The sequence below is a fragment of the Tasmannia lanceolata genome, unplaced genomic scaffold (assembly GCF_043159265.1).
Source record: "Tasmannia lanceolata isolate RefF3 unplaced genomic scaffold, GAP_Taslan_0.1 ptg000002l, whole genome shotgun sequence".
Taxonomy (NCBI): Eukaryota; Viridiplantae; Streptophyta; class Magnoliopsida; order Canellales; family Winteraceae; genus Tasmannia; species Tasmannia lanceolata.
The window spans coordinates 45,436,918-45,460,641 of record NW_027518679.1 but is presented as its reverse complement, the minus strand read 5'-3'; the positions used below and the strand labels follow the sequence as shown (position 1 = coordinate 45,460,641).

The window sequence follows — 23,724 nt, the reverse complement described above, 5'->3', positions numbered from 1 at the left end:
TAAGTGTTTGTCTCCAAGCAATTACTGATTGCAAGGTTAGATTCGTTCAATCCATGTAACAACTAATCAAGTTCTTGTTAAAACCTTGAATTCCGAAGTAGTAGAGCAACTTCTGTTAACTGCCCTCTCCATCTCCTACTTGCTATAAAAAAAATTTCACACATAAGGTTTCTTTCTGTAACCAAATTAATGGAGCTATCATATGCTACTTGTTTAAGTGTGTCCTGCTCAATGTTGCTCTATATCACTCTTGTTTTGTGCACGTTGGGATCTACGGCTCTTCCGTTGGGAAACGATACTGATCGGGTCGCGTTGCTTGCCTTCAAAGATGGCATAACCGATGATCCTTTTGGAGCCTTGACCTCATGGAATGATACTGTCCATTTCTGCAAATGGAGAGGTATCAGATGTGGTCATCGGCATCGGAGGGTCACAGTCTTAGACCTTCACGCATGTAGCTTGGTGGGTTCCCTCTCTCCTCGCATGGCAAACCTCACTTTCCTAAGAGGAATCAGCCTCGGAAACAACAAATTTCATGGCCAAATACCTCAAGAAATCGGTCGTTTGTTCCGCCTTCAATTTCTCAACCTCACCCAAAACTCGTTCGGAGGTGAAATTCCATCCAATCTATCCCACTGCTCAAATCTTCAACTCATAGAATTCTCCAATAATGAGCTCATTGGAAACATTCCGGTCCAACTTGGCTCTCTATCGAAGCTTGTCCTATTGGGACTTACGGCTAACCTTCTTACTGGAAGCATCCCACCTTCGCTCGGGAACCTTTCCTCTCTCAGCCAGATATCTCTATCAGAAAATAAACTCGTGGGAAGCATTCCTGCTGAAGTAGGCCAACTTTCGAGGCTAATTTTCTTTCAAGTCTCCGTAAATGAACTATCAGGTTCAATTCCTCCCTCCCTTTACAATCTCTCACTACTCCGTACTCTCACCATGTCAGTCAATCGAGTGAACTGAATATAGATGAGAATGATTTACAAGGAAGCATACCTTCAAGTCTTGGGAATTTGCAGCATCTGACAACATTAGATCTTTCTGATAACAACCTTAATGGAACAATACCCAAACAAGTTATTAGCCTCTCCTCTCTATCAATTTATCTAGACTTGGCTCGTAATTCATTGACCGGCTCTCTGCCATTGGAGGTAGGTAACTTGAAAAATATTGGAATACTGGATGTTTCAGAAAACAAATTGTCTGGCGAAATCCCAAGCACGATAGGCGATTGTCTTAGCTTGGAAGAGCTTTATTTGAATGGCAACTTCTTCCAAGGAACCATTCCCCCATCTTTGAGTACCTTAAAGGGAATTCGAAACATAGATTTATCGCGCAATAACTTGTCTGGGCAAATCCCCAAGTATCTAGGGATGTCTTCCTTTTTGGAGAATCTGAATCTATCATTCAATAATCTTGAGGGTGAAGTACCAAAAGATGGGGTTTTTAGAAATGTGACAGCATTTTCAGTATTTGGAAATGATAAGCTCTGTGGGGGCATCACTGAACTAAATTTGCCTCCTTGCCCCACTCAACCTGCTAAGAAGCGACGAAGGCGTCTTCCTCTAAAACTAATGATCCCAATCATCAGCTCTGTTCTATGCCTAATCATAATATCCTGTTTTTTCGCTTCCCTTTCAAGAAAGTCAAGAAAGAAACCTCCCCCCTCGTCTTCCTTCAAGGATAGTCTTCCAAAGGTTTCTTACTCTGAGCTTTTTAAAGCAACCAATGGATTCTCTTCGGCCAATTTGATCGGTGTAGGAAGTTTTGGGACCGTGTATAAAGGAATTTTGGATCATGATGGAACTGTTATTGCAGTGAAGGTACTCGACCTTCAAAGGCGAGGAGCTTCAAAGAGTTTCATGGCCGAGTGTGAAGCCTTGAGAAACATCCTGCATCGAAATCTTGTTAAGATCTTAACTTCTTGCTCGAGCATGGATATTAAAGGTAACGATTTTAAAGCTCTAGTTTTTGAGTTCGTGTCTAATGGAAGTCTAGAGGAGTGGCTGCATCCAAATGAAGAACGGCAGCATGAATCGTGGAATTTGAGCCTTATTCATAGATTAAACATAGCGATTGATGTGGCCTCTGCAATAGATTATCTTCATAATCATTGCGAAATACCCGTAATTCATTGCGATCTAAAGCCAAGTAACATCCTTCTTGATGAAGACATGACTGCCCATGTGGCAGATTTTGGGTTAGCAAGGCTTCGTGCTGCTGATGATTCCTCTCAAAATCAAACCAGCTCAGTTGGGTTAAAGGGGTCGATTGGATATGTTGCTCCAGGTAATAAGTTCTATCATTTTCTTTAATTCCATTAATTATAGATTTGTTGTGTTTGATATACCTATACAAAGCTCGGTGTTAGTTTGGTTGTGCCATCTAATTGTATTTTGGGTGCAATTTTGCGTAAATCTAAAAAATGTTAAATTTCCAAGTTTATTCACAAATTGCACGATACAATCCAATTAGATTCCACAAGAAAACTTGTGTTTGGAACTCCTTGTTTTTTCAATCAACAACTACTTAGAGAAGTTGTTTAGAAGGATACACAAATAGGATCGTGACATCTTTCTCTATAAGATGGAAACCTTCCTAGAAGTATAGTATAGTCCCACAGTTGGTCCCTCCATAACTGAAGGATCCTGACTTCTTAATCACCTTGATCAAGGGCAAATTATTGGGCAAGGATGACTAAATCACAATGGGAACAATAGGTAATAGGCGCGGATGATCATTGCCATCTGCCCAAATGGCCAAGACAATTTATGTTAGTGAGGGCTCTTCAGGTCACATAGCAAAACTATATTTATGTTTTTTTATATGCGTAAAACTATATTTATGTTAATATATGGAAAACTGAATTTTCACCCCACTTTTAGCAGTTCCATCCCCTTTTATTTCTGTTTTCCTGACAGTGAGCTCATTTGCACCTCCCCCCATTTGTCATCATTTCTTCAATATAACATCAGTTTATGGAAAACACAAACAAAAGGAGGTGGAAATATCAGTTTCTTTTATTGTGTGTGTAAAGGCGTCTCTCTCTCTCTCTCTCTCTCTCTCTCTCTCTCTCTCTCTCTATATATATATATATATATATATATATATATATATATATATATATGTGTGTGTGTGTGTGTGTGTGTGTGTGAATAATGTTTCTGTTCGGTTGAGCAGATACACTATTTGCTCAGTCGGCCAAAAATACAGTTGGGCCCAAATTGTTTGGGTGATGCAAACCATTCATTTGATGGGCCCTAACATAGATAGGGTGTGTCCAAAAACTCAGCTTCATATCATCCCAACCCTTGATTTGTGGAGGTTAAAATGGAAGGGTATAAACCTCCACAAATCGAAGGGTTAGGATATATGGAGCTGATTTTTTTGGGCACACCCTATCTATGTCAGGGCCTATCAAATGAATGCTTTGGAACAATACCCAAAAAATGTGGGCCTACTATGTTTTTGGCTGAATGAGCAGATACTGTTATCTGCTTGACACATGTGTGTGTGTGCGTGTGTGTGTGAAAGTGTTTCTGGTCGACTTATCTGGTCCATCGACCTGAAACAGAGAGGGGCCCACTTTGTTTGGGTGATGCAAACCATTCATTTGATGGGCCTGTTATAGATAGGGTGTGCCTAAAAATCACCTCCATAGGATCATCATAACCCTTTGATTTGTGGAGGTTTAAAATGCACACACACGTGCATACATACAGTTGGAGCTCTCTTAATTAATGCTCAATAAAATTATAATCTCTTATATCTTATGCTTAGATGAGGAACCGAAATTGTTCATACGTTGGTAATTTATAACGTTGGTAATTTATAATCTCTTATTTCCAATACTTAATAGAAAAATCTTGTGATATAAGATATAACAGAGTACATTATTAGAAAATGCTGTTCAAAGTACACATACTTTACAATAGTATATGTAGGTACAACATAGGAGAAGGAATGGAAAAAAGGAAAATGGAAAAGAAAACTAGTGTTAAAATTCACACATCCTTATCACCACTGACATTATGAAAGGATTGGAGGGTGTTATGTTTCTAACAAAATGTCTCGGATGTCCTCCATCAATCGCATTTCATACCACTAACACGAATTTGATTATCACATGTCTCAATAACCACCTCAGCAACATAGTCTCCTAACTGATCTTTCATCATGGACTGTAACAGTTCATTTTCATCTGTGAACCAAGCATTCATCTACCAAAAGTTGGTGTTCACCCAGTTGAAGGTGACATATTGGCCTTATGACTGGGTTTGAATTGTTAGAAATAGTTTCAGTTCTGCTTATCATTATCTTATATCCAAGCCTGATTGACTACAAGTGATCTTCTTTTCAAGTCAAGCCTTCGCCATTGTCACAGATACAAGCTTTGAGGTGAATTAACTGTAACTTTGTTCTTTCTTATTTATAGAGAATTTCAGATGATGGAAAATTTCATAACTATTGTAGAAACGAAAACTCTGGTTAAATCTATCCATCTCCTGGCCTAGATTACTTGAAAGACAGATAAAATGCCTTTTGTTAGAAACAAATAAAAGGAAATATCTATTTATATGTAATTTTAAGGGAAATCATGTGTTTTCGGACAAGAAAATGACTGTAATAATTGACGTATTTTCTAATACTTAATATTCTCTAATATTTTATATAAAAAGATGCCACCGGTAATATAAAATAAAAGAGCGCCAATTGTATTATATAAGACTGATATCTGCGCAACCATTTTTTGATAATGAGACGAGTCACCTTAAACTGCTTCACCTTATTTTACACTTCTCTAGTTGGTTGCTTAGAGCATTTTGGGATTTGTAATAGCTTCTTACTATTGGTATAAAAAGTGAAACAAGGTGATTTTTCCTGTTATCAAAACATGGTCGAGCGGATATTAGGCCCATTGATGCTTATATATTCATACATGCATACACAAAAAGATAGGGTTTGTTCTTCCTGTTGGAATGAAGAAGATGTGATTCAAGAGAAGAAAATTGTTCTCTTGATACCAAACACACAAAGGAAAAAGCCCAAGTTGTTATACTACTCAAGAGACTTCAAATTTCACTAAAATAACTTGCCCCACCCTATAGTTGGTCACTTTGTCAAAATCATGACTTATAGGTTATCATTTAGATATTTAATTCAATCCTCATGTAGCAATTCTAATCAATATGATACAACCAACATAAATGGAATAAAAAACATAAACTATATAAATATAAAAATGACACCCGCTTCAAGATTGTCCCAAACATCCACCTGATTTTGCCATGTCTAGAAAATTAGTATTGTTTGTTAACTTTAGGGGTGGATGTTTGGGACAATCTTCAAGCGGGTGCCATTTTCCTTTTTCATATAAATACCAAGTTGTCATGACATTTGCATAGGTCTTATTGAACACATCAATGGGGAAGCACAAATCCTCCAAAGTTTTCTCTTAACGTGATCAGAGTGTTGCTTTAAAGTGTTTCCTTACTTCCTCATCATTTTAACGAATAAGATGTATGAATTGCAGAGTATGGTATGGGTGATAAGGTGGCTACACATGGAGACGTGTACAGCTATGGGATCCTTCTGTTAGAAATGTTTACAGGAAGAAGACCCGTTGATGACATGTTCAAGGATGGTCTAAGCGTTCATAAATTTGTTAAGTTGGCATTGCCTGAGCAAGTTATAAATATTATTGACCCTCAATTATTCATAGAAGGAGATGAAGAAGAAGAAGAAGAACAAATCCTGAATGGCACATGTACTAGTGAAAAGAGGAATCAAATGCATGACTGCTTGGTTTCGATATTCAAAATTGGTCTCTCTTGTTCAGTAGAATCTCCTAGAGAACGAATGGAGATGAAAGATGTTGTCAAAAGAGTGCATGAAATCAGGGACTTGTACCTTGGAGATGAGATCCATTAAGAATTTGGATAAAGTTTATGTTAGGTTGTTAGAGTGTTGTTTAGAAAGTTTTACTATTTTAGTTCTCATAGAACGTACGTAGTTAGAAAATTGTATTAGAATTGGTCTCTAGAACTCTATATAAACGAGTCTTGTGGGTTTGAGTTGTAACATTTAAAGTTGTAGTTTTTAACTCAGCTTCTAGAGCTCTTGTATCGATATGGAGAATAAATAAAAGTATTGTTGTAAGTACATTAAGTGTCACTCTTACCTTTTCCAGAGAGACTCCATCACATACCACAAAGATGGTGTTATCGCCCATAAACTTGCTAAAAACAAAGTTCAAGCCAGAAGAAAAATTCCAAGAAGCAAAAATTCACGAGAGAGAGATCTTCTCTTTGAATATTATATTCCAAAATCTTACACTCATATACCACTTCTCTCTTTCTCGTATACCACTTCTCTCTTTACACACTTTGGCATTGCTGCCTTTTTAAACACAAAGCATCCAATATCCCTTTCACTTTCAAAACCCAAATATAACGTCTTTCTCTAGCTACCGCTTGATAAAACCATGCATGAGGACATTTCCTTTCTTATGCTATATGAAAAACAAAACAAAATCAAAACAAAAAATGCAACCTACTTTAACAACTTAAAAACCAAGGTAGAAACTTCCAAATTATAGCTCCTAGCTTAAACTAAGAAAGACTCGTGTGTGTGATTCTTCGGAGGCGGGGGTGGGGGGGACTTTGTTATGATGAGTTTGGTGAGATACTTTGGGCCTTTTCTGGCCCTATTGGTGTGTGTGATTCTTCGGAGGCGGAAGTCAAAGCGGCATATTTTGGGATCATGAAGTTGAGTAAGGAAGTCTTAGACCATATTATCGTTGAAGGGGATTCATTGAATGTCATTCGGTGGTTGAATGATGGAGTAGCTCCTCCTTGGAGATTTTTGGCGTTATTTGATGAAATTGAGGATTTTGTTGCGGGTTCGGCTATTGTGTTTAAACACGTTTGGAGGTCGGCAAACAAAAAGACGGATGTGTTAGCCAAGCAGAGAGTTGGGGGGGAGAGTATTCTCTGGTTCGATCATCTTCCCCCGTAGTATAATTTTGTAATTTTTGTTGTCTCTTTTCTTCTTCCTTTCTGTTTCTTCTTTCCTGTTTTTGTTCTCTGGGTTGCCCCTTCTCAGGTGCTCCCTTTTCATTTAATGCAAATCGCTATTTCAAAAAAAAGAAAGACTCGTGTGTGTGCGTGGGCTTGACTGGCGTATTGCCATGGACGACTCAATAGAATATGACATACGTCCATACGAACCACGTCACACCATACACTATCAGAATAGCGTTTTTTAAATATTTACGTCACTTCCTTGTTTCAACCATAAAAGTTTGTAAGGTTTCGGATGGCCTGTGGCATTGATCTGTAGCTTGGTTGTGGCAGACTCCAATAGGATTTTCTCGCAACTCCCACTATCGATTACCAAAGAACAAATTGTCCTGGCTATCGTACACGTAGTATGGAAAATATTGTTTCTGAGCCAGTCATAGAGTTGACTTGAGGCAAAATCACCTCCCTTCGAATAATTAAGGCTTCCCCAATGTCACCTTGCAATTCCACTACTTTCTCCTCATCTTCGTAATCATCATAGGTGGGTTCGTCTTGACCTTCCTTGTCCGCATTGATAAGCAATTGTTTGCCCTCTCAATTTACCCTCCAACAATCTAATGCTTTATGATCAAGTTCTTCACACTTAATATCACACCCCAAACCCGGAATCCATGCCTCGCACGTGACAACACCGAACACCTGCAAAGCGAACCCTATAAGCATACAAGGCATTCAATATCAAAAGCAATACAATCACATTTCCAAAATAAACCCAGGCGGATATTAGGGTGCTAAAGTCAATCTAAAACTAAAATGTCCATATCTATAAATACTGTTTAAAAATGTATACTCACTCAAGGGTAAATCCAATGTACTAGTACTTTTACCAAATAAAACAAGGCTATGCTCCCACTCCAACTATTTGCATATGACAAATCTTAATATTTGAAAAATATAAACCACGGGTGAGCTAACGCTCAGAGAAGTAATATGGTTCTAATCTAGCAGGGTCTAAGCATGCCAAGGGAACAAAGGTCGAATTAGAATAAGGGTCAGAACAAAATCATAATGTGAAGTGGAAGCAAATTTCAATATGGGGCTTAGTGTTAGAAGTTTCTATCTTAGAGACTTGCTAACCTTAGGTGTGGCCTTGCATTTAGGCAACCCTTCAAGTTGGAAACAAATCACCTAGGTTTGGAAAGATACTTAGGCTCAAAAATTGCATCAAGTGGCTTGCTATTATTGTTAGGAAAGCTTTAAGGCATCAAGTTTGAGATCAACACATGCAGCAACTAAAATAAACTCATGCAGGTTTCTTTACGGGACATCACCCTTGAAGAGAGCATTGGCTCATTCACGTGGGTGAAGGAGCTTCGCTCTTTTCACATGTTATATTGGAGTTTTTCTTCAAAACCGTGGCATGGATTTTCAAACCCCGCACGAGATTATTTTAGTTGTTGCTTGTGTTGATCTCCATCTTGTGTAGCCGCTACGCTCCCTGCATCGATTGGAGTGGCAACACTGTTGTTCCTTTAACACCCTTTCACAGGTTCTTTTCTAAAGCTTGTTTGTTGTATTTATTTCTTGAGGATTCATGATCCCTGTCCTTGGTTCAAGTTGAATGATTGAACATTGTTCTATCAAAAATAGAAAGGGCGATGATATTTTCAGCCCCCCCCCCCCCCCCCCTCATTACGCATGCGCTCCCCTTATAAGATGATTTGACGTCAAAAAGTCTTTTTGACATCAAATCATCTTATAAGGGGAGTGCATGCGTTTGGGGGGGGGGTGTGCATCTCCCAAACAGAAAATAGAAGAGGATGATGATAGAGAAACCCAGGCTTCCAATGAGTTAATTTGAGGAAACTCAACCTCCAATGTGCTAATTGCACTAATTGTGATTATTCCTTGATAATGGCCATACAACATTTACATCTTATTTTATAGAAAGAGAATAGGACCTAGAAGGGGACCCAGCAAATTGATTCATGCCACAACATCACAAGTGACGTGAGGTCCCCTGTTAGGTCCTATTCTCGGTCTCCATATCATTTTGCTTATAGAAATCATAGAAGCAAAATAGGAAACAAAACTCGGCATAATAACAAATAGAAAATAAGGAAACATAGGTGCACAATGTGGAAAAAGTTAAATAAGGAGACAATTGTAACTTGGGAAGTGACGAATGCGCCCCTATTCATTACTTGGGACACCCACCCAGATGCAATGTACCTATGACTGCAGAGGGGCTGAGGTGCTTCACATGGGAAGGATTCAACCGACATGAATGCCACGTACCTATGACTGCAGAGGGGCTGAGGTGCTTCACATGGGGACCCAGCAAATTGATTCATGCCACAACATCACAAGTGACGTGAGGTCCCCTGTTAGGTCCTATTCTCGGTCTCCATATCATTTTGCTTATAGAAATCATAGAAGCAAAATAGGAAACAAAACTCGGCATAATAACAAATAGAAAATAAGGAAACATAGGTGCACAATGTGGAAAAAGTTAAATAAGGAGACAATTGTAACTTGGGAAGTGACGAATGCGCCCCTATTCATTACTTGGGACACCCACCCAGATGCAATGTACCTATGACTGCAGAGGGGCTGAGGTGCTTCACATGGGAAGGATTCAACCGACATGAATGCCACGTATGCTGCAGCTGGGTGTCCAAAGTAATGAAAAGGGGCGCATTTATCATTTCCCTTGTAACACTCCCCTGTTCATAATTTTAACCTTATCATCAAGGTTGACTAATAATGACCTCTGGAAATTTCCCATCCTCATCGACGGGATTGCTCGCTTGCTCGATCATCAACCGTTTTTGTCCGCAACGATGATCCTTTTGCCATTAATGTATCATCTTTCTCTTTATCTAATAAACCGGTAGGGGCCGGTCTCCGCCAAAGCCCATCTCACCAAGGTAAGCTGAACTTCCCCATTCTCGGTTTGTTACATGATGAAGGGGAAGGATAGAAACTTCCTGGAAATAAGAACAGATTTTTCATCTGGTACGGTGGGGAGGTAAAAAATGGACAATGCACTAGGATGACAGTGGGAATGCTCTGACTTTTCTTCCACCGAGCACCGAAATCTCATAGACTTGAGGAGAAATCGACAAGGGTAGATCGCTTTTTCTTTAACCCAAATCCCTCACACAGTGGGGAGATCTTAGAAAATTGTTGCATTCTCCAAGGAGGAATATTTGGACATAAAAGATCAGTATCATGAAGTGCGGTAAATGGCCCACGATAGGAACTGTCGTTCAGATGTTGGCTTTTATGGAAAAGAGATTTAAAAAATCAAATGGCAGTGATAGGGGCACTTTTGATAGTAACTACTGAAGGAGACTTAAGTTTCTGCTCTTTTTTTTTTCTCTTTCATTATCATTCTTTCCAAAGGGAAGGTTCTATGAGCTTTCTTTCCCTCATTTCCTTTCCAAAACTACCCACTCACAAGCGTGTAAGAGAAGAAAGAAAGAAAGTGACTGATGAAGTTTGATTAGTCTCTCGGGCCCAAGTTATATTGTCATTGTATCACAGTGGGGTCATGCTCTACAGAAGCATTGGCCCACTAGGTGACTTATATGTACGGAATTAAATCACTTTGCTTCCTTCTCATTCGTGGGTATTAAGAAAGAAAGGGAATGACGAATTTTTTACTATTTTTTTGTATTCGAGTGTGTGGGGGCCCAAGTTCTTGTTAAAACATTGAATTCCTTCTCCTACTTGCTATAAAAAAAAATCATACACAAGGTTTCTTCCTGTAACCCAATTAATGGAGTTCTCATATGCTACTTGTTCAAGTGTGTCCTGCTCAATGTTGCTCTATATCAGCCTTGTTTTGTGCACGTTGGGATCTACGGCTCTTCCATTGGGAAATGAAACCGATCGGGTCGCCTTGCTTGCCTTCAAAGATGGCATAACCGATGATCCTTTCGGAGCCTTGACCTCATGGAATGATACTGTCCATTTCTGCGAATGGCGAGGTATCAGATGTGGTCGGCGGCATCAGAGGATCACGGTCTTAGACCTTCACGCATGTAGCTTGGTGGGTTCCCTCTCTCCTCACATAGCAAACCTCACTTTCCTAAGGGGAATCAGTCTCGGAAACAACAAATTTCATGGCCAAATACCTCAAGAAATCGGTCGTTTGCTCCGCCTTCAATATCTCAACCTCACCCAAAACTCGTTCGGAGGTGAAATTCCATCCAATCTATCCCATTGCTCAAATCTTCAACTCATAGAATTCTCCAATAATGAGCTTATGGGAAACATTCCGGTCCAACTTGGCTCTCTATCGAAGCTTGTCCTATTGGGACTTACTGCTAACCTTCTTACTGGAAGCATCCCACCTTCGCTCGGGAACCTTTCCTCTCTCACCCAGATCTCTCTATCAGAAAATAAACTCGTGGGAAGCATTCCTGATGAAGTAGGCCAACTTTCGAGGTTAATTTTCTTTCAAGTCTCCGTAAATGAACTATCAGGTTCAATTCCTCCCTCCCTTTACAATCTCTCACTACTCCATATTCTCACCATGTCGAGCAATCGATTGCATGGAAGCCTTCCAAATGACATTGGCCTCACTCTCCCTAATCTCCAGTACCTCACTGTAGGAGAAAACCAGTTCACAGGACACATCCCAGTTTCACTATCCAATGCTTCGAGAATCGAACATTTTAATATTGTAATTAATACTTTTACGGGATCGGTACCTGCGAATCTTGGGAGTTTGCAAAGTCTCCGTATCCTAAATTTGGGTCGTAATCAGCTCGGAAGTATGGAAGCTGATGACATGAGTTTTCTCACTTCTTTGACTAATTGCAGCAAGCTTCAAGTATTGGCTCTGGATGACAATCAATTCAGAGGTGTGTTGCCAAACTCCATAGTCAATCTCTCAACCCAGCTTCAAATACTCGTTCTCGGAGCAAACATGATATCTGGAAGCATCCCTTCAGGTATTGACAACCTCCTAAGCTTAATTCAATTGGGTACGGAGAAAAACCTTCTAACAGGTACCCTTCCTACTGCTATTGGGAAGCTTCCATTCTTGCAACAACTGTCTATATTTGGAAACAAATTCTCAGGGCAAATTCCATCCTCCCTGGGTAACATCACTCTGCTGAGTGAACTGAATATAGATGAGAATGATTTACAAGGAAGCATACCTTCAAGTCTGGGGAATTTGCAGCATCTGACAACATTAGATCTTTCTGATAACAACCTTAATGGAACAATACCCGAACAAGTTTTTAGCCTCTCTTCTCTATCAATTTATCTAGACTTGGCTCGTAATTCATTGACCGGCTCTCTGCCATTGGAGGTAGGTAACTTGATAAATATTGGAATACTGGATGTTTCAGAAAACAAATTGTATGGCAAAATCCCAAGCACGATAGGGGATTGTCTTGGCTTGGAAGAGCTTTATTTGAATGGCAACTTCTTCCAAGGAACCATTCCCCCATCTTTGAGTACCTTAAAGGGAATTCGGAACATAGATTTATCGCGCAATAACTTGTCTGGGCAAATCCCCAAGTATCTAGGGATGTTTTCCTTTTTGGAGAATCTGAATCTATCATTCAATAATCTTGAGGGTGAAGTACCAAAAGATGGGGTTTTTAGAAATGTGACAGCATTTTCAGTATCTGGAAATGATAAGCTCTGTGGGGGTATCACTGAACTAAATTTACCTCCTTGCCCCACTCAACCTGCTAAGAAGCGACGAAGGCGTCTTCCTCTAAAACTAATGATCCCACTCATCAGCTCTGTTCTATGCCTAATCATAATATCCTGTTTTTTCGCTTCCCTTGCAAGAAAGTCAAGAAAGAAACCTCCCTCCTCGTCTTCCTTCAAGGATAGTTTTCCAAAGGTTTCTTACTCTGAGCTTTTTAAAGCAACCAATGGATTCTCTTCGGCCAATTTGATCGGTGTAGGAAGTTTTGGGACCGTGTATAAAGGAATTTTGGATCATGATGGAACTGTTATTGCAGTGAAGGTACTCGACCTTCAAAGGCGAGGAGCTTCAAAGAGTTTCATGGCTGAGTGTGAAGCCTTGAGAAACATCCGGCATCGAAATCTTGTTAAGATCTTAACTTCTTGCTCGAGCATGGATTTTAAAGGCAACGATTTTAAAGCTCTAGTTTTTGAGTTCGTGTCTAATGGAAGTCTAGAGGAGTGGCTGCATCCAAATGAAGAACGGCAGCATGAATCGTGGAATTTGAGCCTTATTCATAGATTAAACATAGCGATTGATGTGTCCTCTGCAATAGATTATCTTCATAATCATTGCGAAATACCCGTAATTCATTGCGATCTAAAGCCAAGTAACATCCTTCTTGATGAAGACATGACTGCCCATGTGGCAGATTTTGGGTTAGCAAGGCTTCGTGCTGCTGATGATTCCTCTCAAAATCAAACCAGCTCAGTTGGGTTAAAGGGGTCGATTGGATATGTTGCTCCAGGTAATAAGTTCTATCATTTTCTTTAATTCCTTTAGTTATAGATTTGTTGTGTTTGATATACCTATACAAAGCTCGGTGCTAGTTTGGTTGTGCCATCTAATTGTATTTTGGGTGCAATTATGTGTAAATCTAAAAAATGTTAAATTTCCAAGTTTATTCACAAATTGCACGATACAATCCAATTAGATTCCACAAGAAAACTTGTGTTTGGAACTCCTTGTCTTTTCAATCAACAACTACTTAGAGAAGTTGTTTAGAAGGATACACAAATAGGATCGTGACATCTTTCTCTATAAGATGGAAACCTTCCTAGAAGTATAGTACAGTCCCACAGTTGGTCCTTCCATATCTGAAGGATCCTGACTTCTTAATCACCTTGATCAAGGGCAAATTATTTGGCAAGGATGACTAAATCAGAATGGGAACAATAGGTAATAGGCGCGCATGATCATTGCCAACTGCCCAAATGGGCAAGACAATTTATGTAGTGTAGGTTAATGAACCTAGGAACCCAATAATGACTATAAAGCTAGCTAGGCGTACATCTTCGAGAATATGTACATTCTCCAGTTACGAAAAAAACAGGGTTAGGAACCAATCCCACCCTATAGTTGGTCACTTTGTCAAAATCATGACTTATAGGTTATCATTTAGATATTTAATTCAATCCTCATGTACCAATTCTAATAAATATGATACAACCAACATAAATACCAACTTGTCATGACATTTTCATAGGTCTTATTGAACACATCAATGGGGAAGCACAAATCCTCCAAAGTTTTCTCATCAGAGTGTTGCTTTAAAGTGTTTCCTTACTTCCTCGTCATTTTAACGAATAAGATGTATGAATTGCAGAGTATGGTATGGGTGATAAGGTGGCTACACATGGAGACGTGTACAGCTATGGGATCCTTCTGTTAGAAATGTTTACAGGAAGAAGACCCGTTGATGACATGTTCAAGGATGGTCTAAGCCTTCATAAATTTGTTAAGTTGGCATTGCCTGAGCAAGTTATAAATATTATTGACCCTCAATTATTCATAGAAGAAGGAGATGAAGAAGAAGAAGAAGAACAAATCCTGAATGGCACATATACTAGTGAAAAGAGGAATCAAGTGCATGACTGCTTGGTTTCGATATTCAAAATTGGTCTCTCTTGTTCAGTAGAATCTCCTAGAGGACGAATGGAGATGAAAGATGTTGTCAAAAGAGTGCATGAAATCAGGGACTTGTACCTTGGAGATGAGATCCATTAAGAATTTGGATAAAGTTTATGTTAGGTTGTTAGAGTGTTGTTTAGAAAGTTTTAGTATTTTAGTTCTCTTAGAACGTAGTTAGAAAAAATTGGTTTTTAGAACTCTATATAAATTATTCTTGTGGGTTTGAGTTGTAAAGTTTAAAGTTGTATTTTTAACTTGGCTTCTAGAGCTCTTGCATCGATGTGGAGAATAAATAAAAGTACTCTCTTGTTCCTTTTTTTCATCTTCAACTCGTGTGTTGTAAGCATGGTTTAAAATTTCGGTTTCGGACTCTGAAATTTTGACCGAAATCCGGTACAACAAATAAAATAATATTTTATTCAATATTAAATTTCGGTGGAATATTAAATTAATTTAAAAAAAACAGGTTTTTTGGGTGAAATTTCGGAAAAATCGAAATTTCAGCCGAAATAAAATACCGTTTCGGTTTTTTGGTGATTTCAGTGTCGGTCTCCACTGAAATTTCATTCCAAAATTTTGGATTTCGGTTGAAATTTAAAACCATTGTTGTACATTAGCTGTCACTCTTACCTTTTCAAGAGACACTCCATCACATACCTCGAAGATGTTGTTTTCGCCTATACACTTGCTGAAAACAAAGTTCAAGCAAGAAGCAAAATTTCAAGAAGCGAAAATCCACGAACACAAATCACAAAGAGGAGAGAGAGAGAGATCTTCTCTTTGAATATTATATTCCAAAATCTTACACTCATATACCACTCCTCTCTTTCTCGTATACCACTTCTCTCGTTACACACACCATACACTATCAGAATAACGTTTACCAATCGAAAATTCACAACACACCGTTTTAATATATTTACCTCGCTTCCTTGTTTCAACCATAAAAGCTTCTAGGGTTTCGGATGGTCTATGATGTCAATCTGTAACTTGATTGTGAGTCCTAGGGTGTAAATGGATATTCGAAAATTCGATTACCGTCCGCATCCGAATCCGTTTAAAGCGAATATTTTCCGGATCCGTTTCAAGCGGATATTATCCGAATCCGTTTATGAGATATCAGGCTCTTAGCGGATGCGAATCTGGTAAATGGTATATCCGATCCGGTTAACATCCTAATCCGAGAAGTAAATCATTTTTATTTATTATTAATAATATCATTAATATTTATTTTTAGTAATGACACACTATCTTTTGTTTCTAAAAGAAAAGTGAATTTTCTTTTTAGAAAAACAAAAAAAAAGTGTTTTGGGTAAATGAAGTAATCTCTCATTTTAAAGGCATTCTTGGAGTTTGACATGGCTTCTTTATGAAGCAACAAATGTGGCCTGTAGGATGAAAGAGACAAATGGATGATGATGATTGAAAGAAGATGTCATAGTTTCTAGAGAATTCTAAAGCAAAAAGGCCATCTAAGTCATTGATGGTAAATGGACGGCTCATATCAATTTTCCAACTTATAGTTATATAAAAACCCAAAATGTAATTAAAAGAGGGGACTTCTAAGGTTTGAAAGGAGAAACAAGAGAGAGGAGAAATGAGGAGGCTGAGACACCACCTCCATCACCGCCAGTCACTTTCATCTCTAACCCAATCTCCATCTCCATCCCCATCCTCATTTCTCTTCATCTTTCACAGTCAGCACCCCCACTTCCCCTGTTCAAAATAGCCAACCCATTCCATCATATACACACACAAAAAACAAAGAAAAAACCCAAAGACCACTACGAACACCATCATCCATCCCGACCGCCTCTCTTTCTGCCTTTGTTTTAAAAGGAAGAAGAGGATCTCATATATTTTAGGGTTTAAGAGTTAATTTTGTGAAGAGAAGGTAGAGGTCTGGTTTTAGGATTTGAAAAATTCATTTGAGGAGTAAGAAAGAGAAGAAAGATAAAGTGTTGCAAAAAAATGTTCGATTTTACAGGATAAACGGAAACGGATAATATCCGAATCCGAACAATATCCGGAGGATACAAATTCGGTAATAGATATTAAATATCCGTCAAATTCGAATCCGAATAGTGTATACGGTAATCCGAATTCGATTCGTTTATACCCCTGGTTGTGACAGACTCCAATACAGGTGAGCTTCTTTAGTTGACTTGTATTAGTTAGTGTGAGGCCCAAAACTTTGACCGTTAGATATCAATCTAGCCTTCAATTGCTCTCTTTTTTAACTTTCGTACATACATGTGGGGCCCAAAACTTTGACAGTTACCACTCACGTTCTCTTAGAAGAGGTAAAAGACAAAAGAAAGGGGCGTTTAAATTTTTTTTAAGCTATTTTATTTCCTTCTTCGCTGCGGGTAAAAAGGGGAAAAACAACGCCCAAAGACAACAAAACATGTACACATTACGCATAAATAAGCTACAAATGAGAGAGGTGTATTAACATTGGATAAGGTGCCTCTCTCTCTCTCTCTCTCTCTCTCTCTCTATCTACAAGACTGCAAGAACAAAACCCTGAGTCGGATCATCTATCTCGGCTGTTGAATCGTCCGTGGACTCACTTTAACGTTGACGATCTTGGGCGCTTTCTCCCACTGCTTGTTGCTGGGCTCCACCAGAAACCGAGGCTTTCGCCATTTCAATGACCCCATTGTTACCATTTCTTTATAACCTTTCTCTTCCTCATCTGCACAATCATTCACCACCAAATCATTATATCCTGACGGGCCCACTAGATGAACGGCCTAGATCTAATATTAGCAAAATAATAGAAGAAAAAAAGAGAACTCGTAAGCTTTACCCATTGTTCAGATTTCTTGGAGCCAACAGCCAAGCCCCGGGTAAGATAATAAAATTTCACTAAAAAAGGAGTGCCATCGGACTCACCGGGTCGACTCAGAGTCGACTCGGAGGGTCTGACATGGCTTCCGAGTTTAGGCTTTTAGACTTGGCTCAGCGAGAAAACTGACAAGGGAAACTCGTGAGCAAAACCCATGGTTCAGATTTCTCGGATCTGAGAGGGGTAGGGTCTGAGATGGTTTCCGAGTTAACGAGTTGGCATACCGAGTTATCTTACCTTGGTTGTATCCATCAAAGACCACTTCTATCTCAGGAAGGACAGGTTCGTAATTTCCTACACCGTTGAGGTCAATTTCGGGCTCTTCGAAACATTCCTGAAGCCAGTAATCCCTGAACCAGGATGAGGAGTGCACCAGTTCCCACCATTGATCTGAAAAATCCTCCACCGTCCGATACGCCCACGGTACGAATAGCGGAGCGTTTGGATTCAGACCAGACGATGATTGCCGCGATATTACGTCCATTGCCACTCGAATACAGAACTCTACTTTCGTCTCCAACGATTCGACTCGCCACTACAAACTCAGATGGACACTAGGTGTCTAAACGTTTTGAGCGTCTATATATACGTGGAGAGGAAACGAATAGCCCTTGGATCTGGAAGAAATTACGAATACGACACCAGTGTTTAATAGAGGGTTCAGGTTCGTAGGTGGATAGATAGTGAAAGGATGTTTTGGTCATTAAAGTTTTTTTTAGTGTAATATTTTGAAAAAGTGAGGGGTACTTTGGTCACTATGTTTTCTGGTTTCTCAGAAACCACTAGGTTCCGGTTTTACGTTCAGAACCCACAGTATTATCGGCTCCGTTTGTCGACTGACACGTGTAAGTGAACTCTTGTAGTTATCTGGTGTGAATGAGACACGTCACTGGTCTAATCCATATGACGACGTGGCAGAGAGCGTGATATGGAAAGAAAGAAAGAAGATACTTTTCCTATATCAGCACAACCATGTTTTAATAAATGCACAAATCTAGTTTGTCTTTTCTTTCCTAATTGCTTGAGACTTGAGAGAGCTTTTTGGCAACTGTAATGACCCTCGACAGCTCTTTAAATCATAAAAGACAAGATGAATTAGTGTAAATTTTAAAATATAGTTGTGCTAATATAATTTTACTATCTAAAGATAGGAAATTGATATTTCCGCTCCCCTTTTAGACCAATCCACTCCAACTTGCTTTGGATATTTCCGCTCCACTTTTAGACTAATCCACTCCAACTAAAAGTGGAGCGGAAATATCGGCTCCCTAAAAATATAATATTTTACTTTAGTTGATGTGACGTTTGATAGTGATAAGCACGAGCTTTCCTCCGAGAAGTCTTGCAAGTACACGTACAAAAACAGGGTTTTTGCCAATAAATCAAAGGGCAGTGATAAATGGACTCCCTATGTGTCTATCTCTCTCCCCTTTCTCTCTTTAGCCAAGAGGAGAGAGAAAGACACATAGGAGTCGATTTATCACTCCCCTAAATCAAATACTTGCCATTTACTTTGGAATTACATTTACATCCTTATAACGTGTAACATCCCAATTTACACATGATGGCCCCCTGCCTTCTCTAGTCGATCATGTGGCCATTAGTTCTCATGCACAATATGAGGATGATCAATAGTTTGGCACTCAACTTTTCCTTACAACATAAGAAAGTTTCTTCAAAAGGAACTCCCTAGGGTAGGGGTGGCAAAATTGGCCGAACAGAACTGAAACTGAGCCGAAACCGAATCGAAAATTCAGTTTCGGTTTGGTTAAACCGAACCGATTCAAATTTCAGTTCGGTATGGGAGTCAAACCAAACCGAAACCGAACCATTGCCACCCCTACTCCCTGTAACATTAGAATGATTTGAGAGCAAGTTATAAGTTTTCAATGCGAGAAGGATGGTGAATGTTGTTCTTCATCTTGCAATAGCCCTATTCACCTGCATACTTTAGAGGCTGTAACTGCTTAGTGTCCCACAACTATCAAAGTACTGTGGGGTTGAAATTGAAAGAGGGCCTATATCTAGCCTAAGAGTGCCACCCTTAAGGAGACCTGTGTCTCCGGAAGAGATTTCTTCATGGGAGGTGCAAACCTCCTCTAAGCATGTGGACTTTTTGTTGCTGTCTCCGACAAGGGGGAATGCTCAGTTCTGAATGTAGGCCGCAAATGAAACGGTCAGGATCATCCAATTAGTGGGATTTTTACACCATGGCCACCCATAGTGGAGCAAAGAAAATCAGGTCCATATATATAGAACGGCATGAACAAGTATCTCCTTGGGATTGCTTAACATTGAGCTATAGGAGTATTTTCATTATTTTCTTGATCTTTAAACCTCCACGATTAGATCGGACCTCGATAAACCTCTTCCTGCACCCACAAAAAAAAATGTCTGGATTGGACATCGATGTGCCTCTTACTTCACACACAATCACAAATACTTATAGCTAAGATAGGAGATGAAGTTATAATAATATTTATATTAATATTCGGCGCACATCACCATTGCACAGGTAGTGAAGACCTTCAATATGGGGAGCCCTACAATGGCTGAGCCTTCATAGGAATGTGTTTCCCCTTAAAAAATGCCCCAACAAATGCATAACTTGTGTAGAGAGGACAAGAAACAAGGTATTTTATCATTGGGATAATTACATTTACACCCCCTCTAGTTTCTGACACATCCACTTCAACCCCTATAGTTTAAAAAGTGACAAAGACATCCCCTCTAGTTTCGTTTTGTTTAAGATTTGCCCCCTCAGCTGAAGGTTCGTCCATAGATTGAAGGGTTAGGATGATTCGATGGAGCTGATTTTTTGGGCACACCCTATCTATGTCAGGACCCATCAAATGAACGCTTTGGATCATCCAAATAATGTTGGCCCATACCCGAATCCAAACACTACCAAACGCTTTGGATTCAGGTATGGGCCCACATTATTTAGATGATCCAAAGCGTTCATTTGATGGGTTCTGACATAGATAGGGTGTGCCCAAAAAATCAGCTCCATCGAATCATCCTAACCCTTTAATCTATGGACGAACCTTCAGCTGAGGGGGCAAATCTTAAACAAAACGAAACTAGAGGGGATGTCTTTGTCACTTTTTAAACTATAGGGGTTGAAGTGGATGTGTCAGAAACTAGAGGGGGTGTAAATGTAATTATCTCTTTATCATTTTTATGCTTAATTTTCTTAGCACAAGAGAAGTGTTTTTTGGTTTTTTATTTTTTTTATTTTTTTTAATATCTTACCCATTTAGAACGATGAGCGGATGGCTAGGATCATTATGTTAAGATTTGTCAGATCTGATATGGGAAAGTCTAACCATTGGATCATCTTGGAGGTAGATTAGGCAAGTTGGTTTGTTTGGGTAATCTAGATAGATTAGGCAACTAGATTGAGGTGGAATAATATCTTTCCGTAGTTATCTAGATTTGAATCTATGTTTATCATGTAAGTGCTATTTATAAGCATCGATTGACTTCTTTGTAATATATCAAAGTTTAGCTAAATTTAACATGGTATCAGAGCAATTTGATCGGACCGATCTTTGATCTCACAACGCACAGAGTTTTGTTCTCCGGCGGATGGCCGATATAGCCGTCCGCCGGGCCACCGTCAATCTCCATCACTATCTCCACAGCCGCTACAATTAAAAAAATAAAAATAAAATTTGCACGACTTGCTCTTCTCCCCCACAAGCCACTGTTAGGATTTAGAAGGGTTTACATTTCTCCTTCGTTTTCCTGTTTGCTTGAAATTCCAAAGGTAGTTCCTAGTACGGCAACTTATGAGGAGGGAAAATTTAGGTTGCTAATAAGTTTTAAGCTTTTGAAAACTTTAACCCAAATTTAGAATATTAAGAGATCAAGAATGACAATGAAGCACACAAGTTAAATCCTAAGTGCAAATGCAAATTAAGAGCATGAGTATAAGAGAATGCACCCGAGATTTAAAGTGGTTCGGTCCTCCAACGTGAGGCCTACTCCACTCCACCAACCAAACTCGTTGATGGCTTCACTATTTGATCTTCTTAACTTCGGCCAAGATCAATGCCGATTACAATTCCGAATGCCTTTAACCTTGGTGGCAATCTTCACCACGGAGAGTGGGCTCCGCTTCTCCGAACACTCTCCCGAATACAATCTTGATAAAGAAAGAAAGAACTAAAAACAATCACTCACAAGGGTTTACAAATTGTAGAAGATGTACAAATTTGAGCCTAATGATCCAAATCTTAAATCTAGAGGATGAGAGGCATAAACAAGTTTGATTCACTCCTAGGATATTCAAGTAGAGTTTTAGAGTGTTAGGATTGATAATTGGGAAGTTGGGAATACTCATATATATATAGAAAAACTCAAATATGACCGTTTGGTGGCATAGTGGTAATTTTGGCAAAAATACCAACGGCTCTATTTCTTCCCGTTATAGTGTTCTCAGAGTTCCGAGAATTTCTCTCGGAGTTCCGGGAATACAAACAGAAGTTGGAAAATTTCTACTAGTCCAAATCTCGAAGCTCCGAGAATTATCTCGGAGTTCCGAGAAGCCTATCAGCAGCAGATTTTCAATTCTGTTTCTTGGGCTTCCAACTTTACACCAAGTTGGGATTGTTATGAGGGTTCCAAAGTGTTGGAACACCACAAGGACAATCACTTAAACATTTAGGGTGTGTGAGATTAACTTATTTTATGCCTCTTAAAATCCTAAACTAGGATTGGATCTTATACAATCTAACATGACTTCGATCTTCAATTGCGATGCTTTAACTCTTCGTTCGTCTTGGATCTCTGGTGTCTTTGGCCTTCATAAGTGGTCCAATGAGAGCTTCTTGGCCTCAATCCAAGCAATCTTGTCTTAGCATAATTATGATCTACAACTTAGACAAGCAAACACATTAGTGATCTTAAATCACTTATGTATTGGAATCATCAAAATAAGATGGGAATGCCAATGTGGGAACCATTGGGCTTACATTACTCTTCTCCCCACCAGCCACTGTTAGGAATTAGAAGGGTTTACATTTCTCCTTCTCTTTGGTTGCCGAAGCTTCTTCCTCATCGCCTCCAATGGCCATCGGATCTATCCTTCTCCCTTTGGCTAGGCCTATGAATGTTGTTTCATGCTGCTGATTTTTCTTCTTCTCCACAAAAAAAACCAAGCTATGAAAAATCCCAAGTTGCATGTCAGAAGCTTAACCAACAAATGTAAGAAAATGGTTGAAATGTGTCATTCATCTCTTTTCATTTTCTTCCTCTCACAACCATAGCTGGGGTGAGATGGAAATGAGTTTTGGAGAATTGTTCTGCAATAATGCAAAAGAGAATGCCATTAAGAAGATGTTTTTCTTGGGTTTGTAAAAAGGCCAGAAAAGGTTGAAAATTTTATATTATTCTTTTTCCATCCACCCTCATTCTTTCGTCGTTAGTGCAACAGTACAAAGCCCTAGAAACTATGTCTCTTTTTATGGCATCCTCATCCTACACGTATCTGTGTTTTTGCATAAAGCAATGATTTAGCATTTGACTCTAAAAAGTCCTATTGCCATAAATGCATCTCTACCTATGGATAATGGCACTCCTTTTAATTTTAAGAGTCTCTTTCCTTTATTACGAAATAATGCAGTCTTAGGTATTGATAATGTCACCCCTTACATTATCCTACTTTTCCATTGCCATGAATGCCCTTCCATTTTATCATGCATCCCTCTTATGTCTTTTGCAATAAACCAGTCTTCTCATACTGATCATTGCACCCCTATGTCTTTATCCTCTCCTTTACCCACTATCCGTTTTGCCTTTAAAATCATATGATCTTATGTTTGCCAATAATCGTTGTCATTAAGCCGTTAGTTGCCGTTCTTCTCTATCTTCTTATTCTTTCATTTTTTTTCCAAACTATTTCAGTTGAGGTGCTTCGGTCCATTGAGGTAAATGTCTCGGACCTTTGGGGTGCGTGCCTGAAAAAGTAGATACTCTACTCAATTGAGGTACTTCAGCCCTATTGAGGTAATATGTGTCGGACCTATGTAGTGTGTGCATGAGAGAGTCTTCAACTTCTTTGTGGATAGTTCCCAAAAGTCGATCCATCTCTTTGCCCATTGTGGCATTGGTCCATTGTGACCCGTTTTATGTAGACTCGCCCATCGAGGCCTTGAGTCACATCTAGCCCATTGTGGCTTCCTTTCGGCAACCAGCTTTGGCGTACA

At 39.2% G+C, this 23,724-nt stretch overlaps 1 protein-coding gene and 1 pseudogene across 2 annotated transcripts; one reads left to right on the top strand and one right to left on the bottom strand.

Moving 5' to 3' along the window:
• The first annotated feature begins 306 nt into the window (after positions 1–306).
• On the top strand, positions 307–14,757 carry LOC143892295 (putative receptor-like protein kinase At3g47110; annotated as a pseudogene). The gene is made up of 4 exons (XR_013255470.1): positions 307–2,298; positions 5,543–5,934; positions 10,792–13,498; positions 14,357–14,757. The product of XR_013255470.1 is annotated as a putative receptor-like protein kinase At3g47110 (transcript).
• Positions 14,758–16,983: 2,226 nt separating this feature from the next.
• Positions 16,984–18,090, bottom strand: LOC143875399 (protein EARLY RESPONSIVE TO DEHYDRATION 15-like). Its single transcript, XM_077376960.1, has 2 exons — positions 17,750–18,090; positions 16,984–17,359 (listed from the first exon to the last, which is right to left on the bottom strand). Exons 1-2 carry the CDS (start codon positions 17,994–17,996, stop codon positions 17,202–17,204), a joined length of 405 nt encoding a protein of 134 aa, XP_077233075.1. The 5' UTR covers positions 17,997–18,090; the 3' UTR covers positions 16,984–17,201.
• Between the last annotated feature and the right edge of the window lie 5,634 nt (positions 18,091–23,724).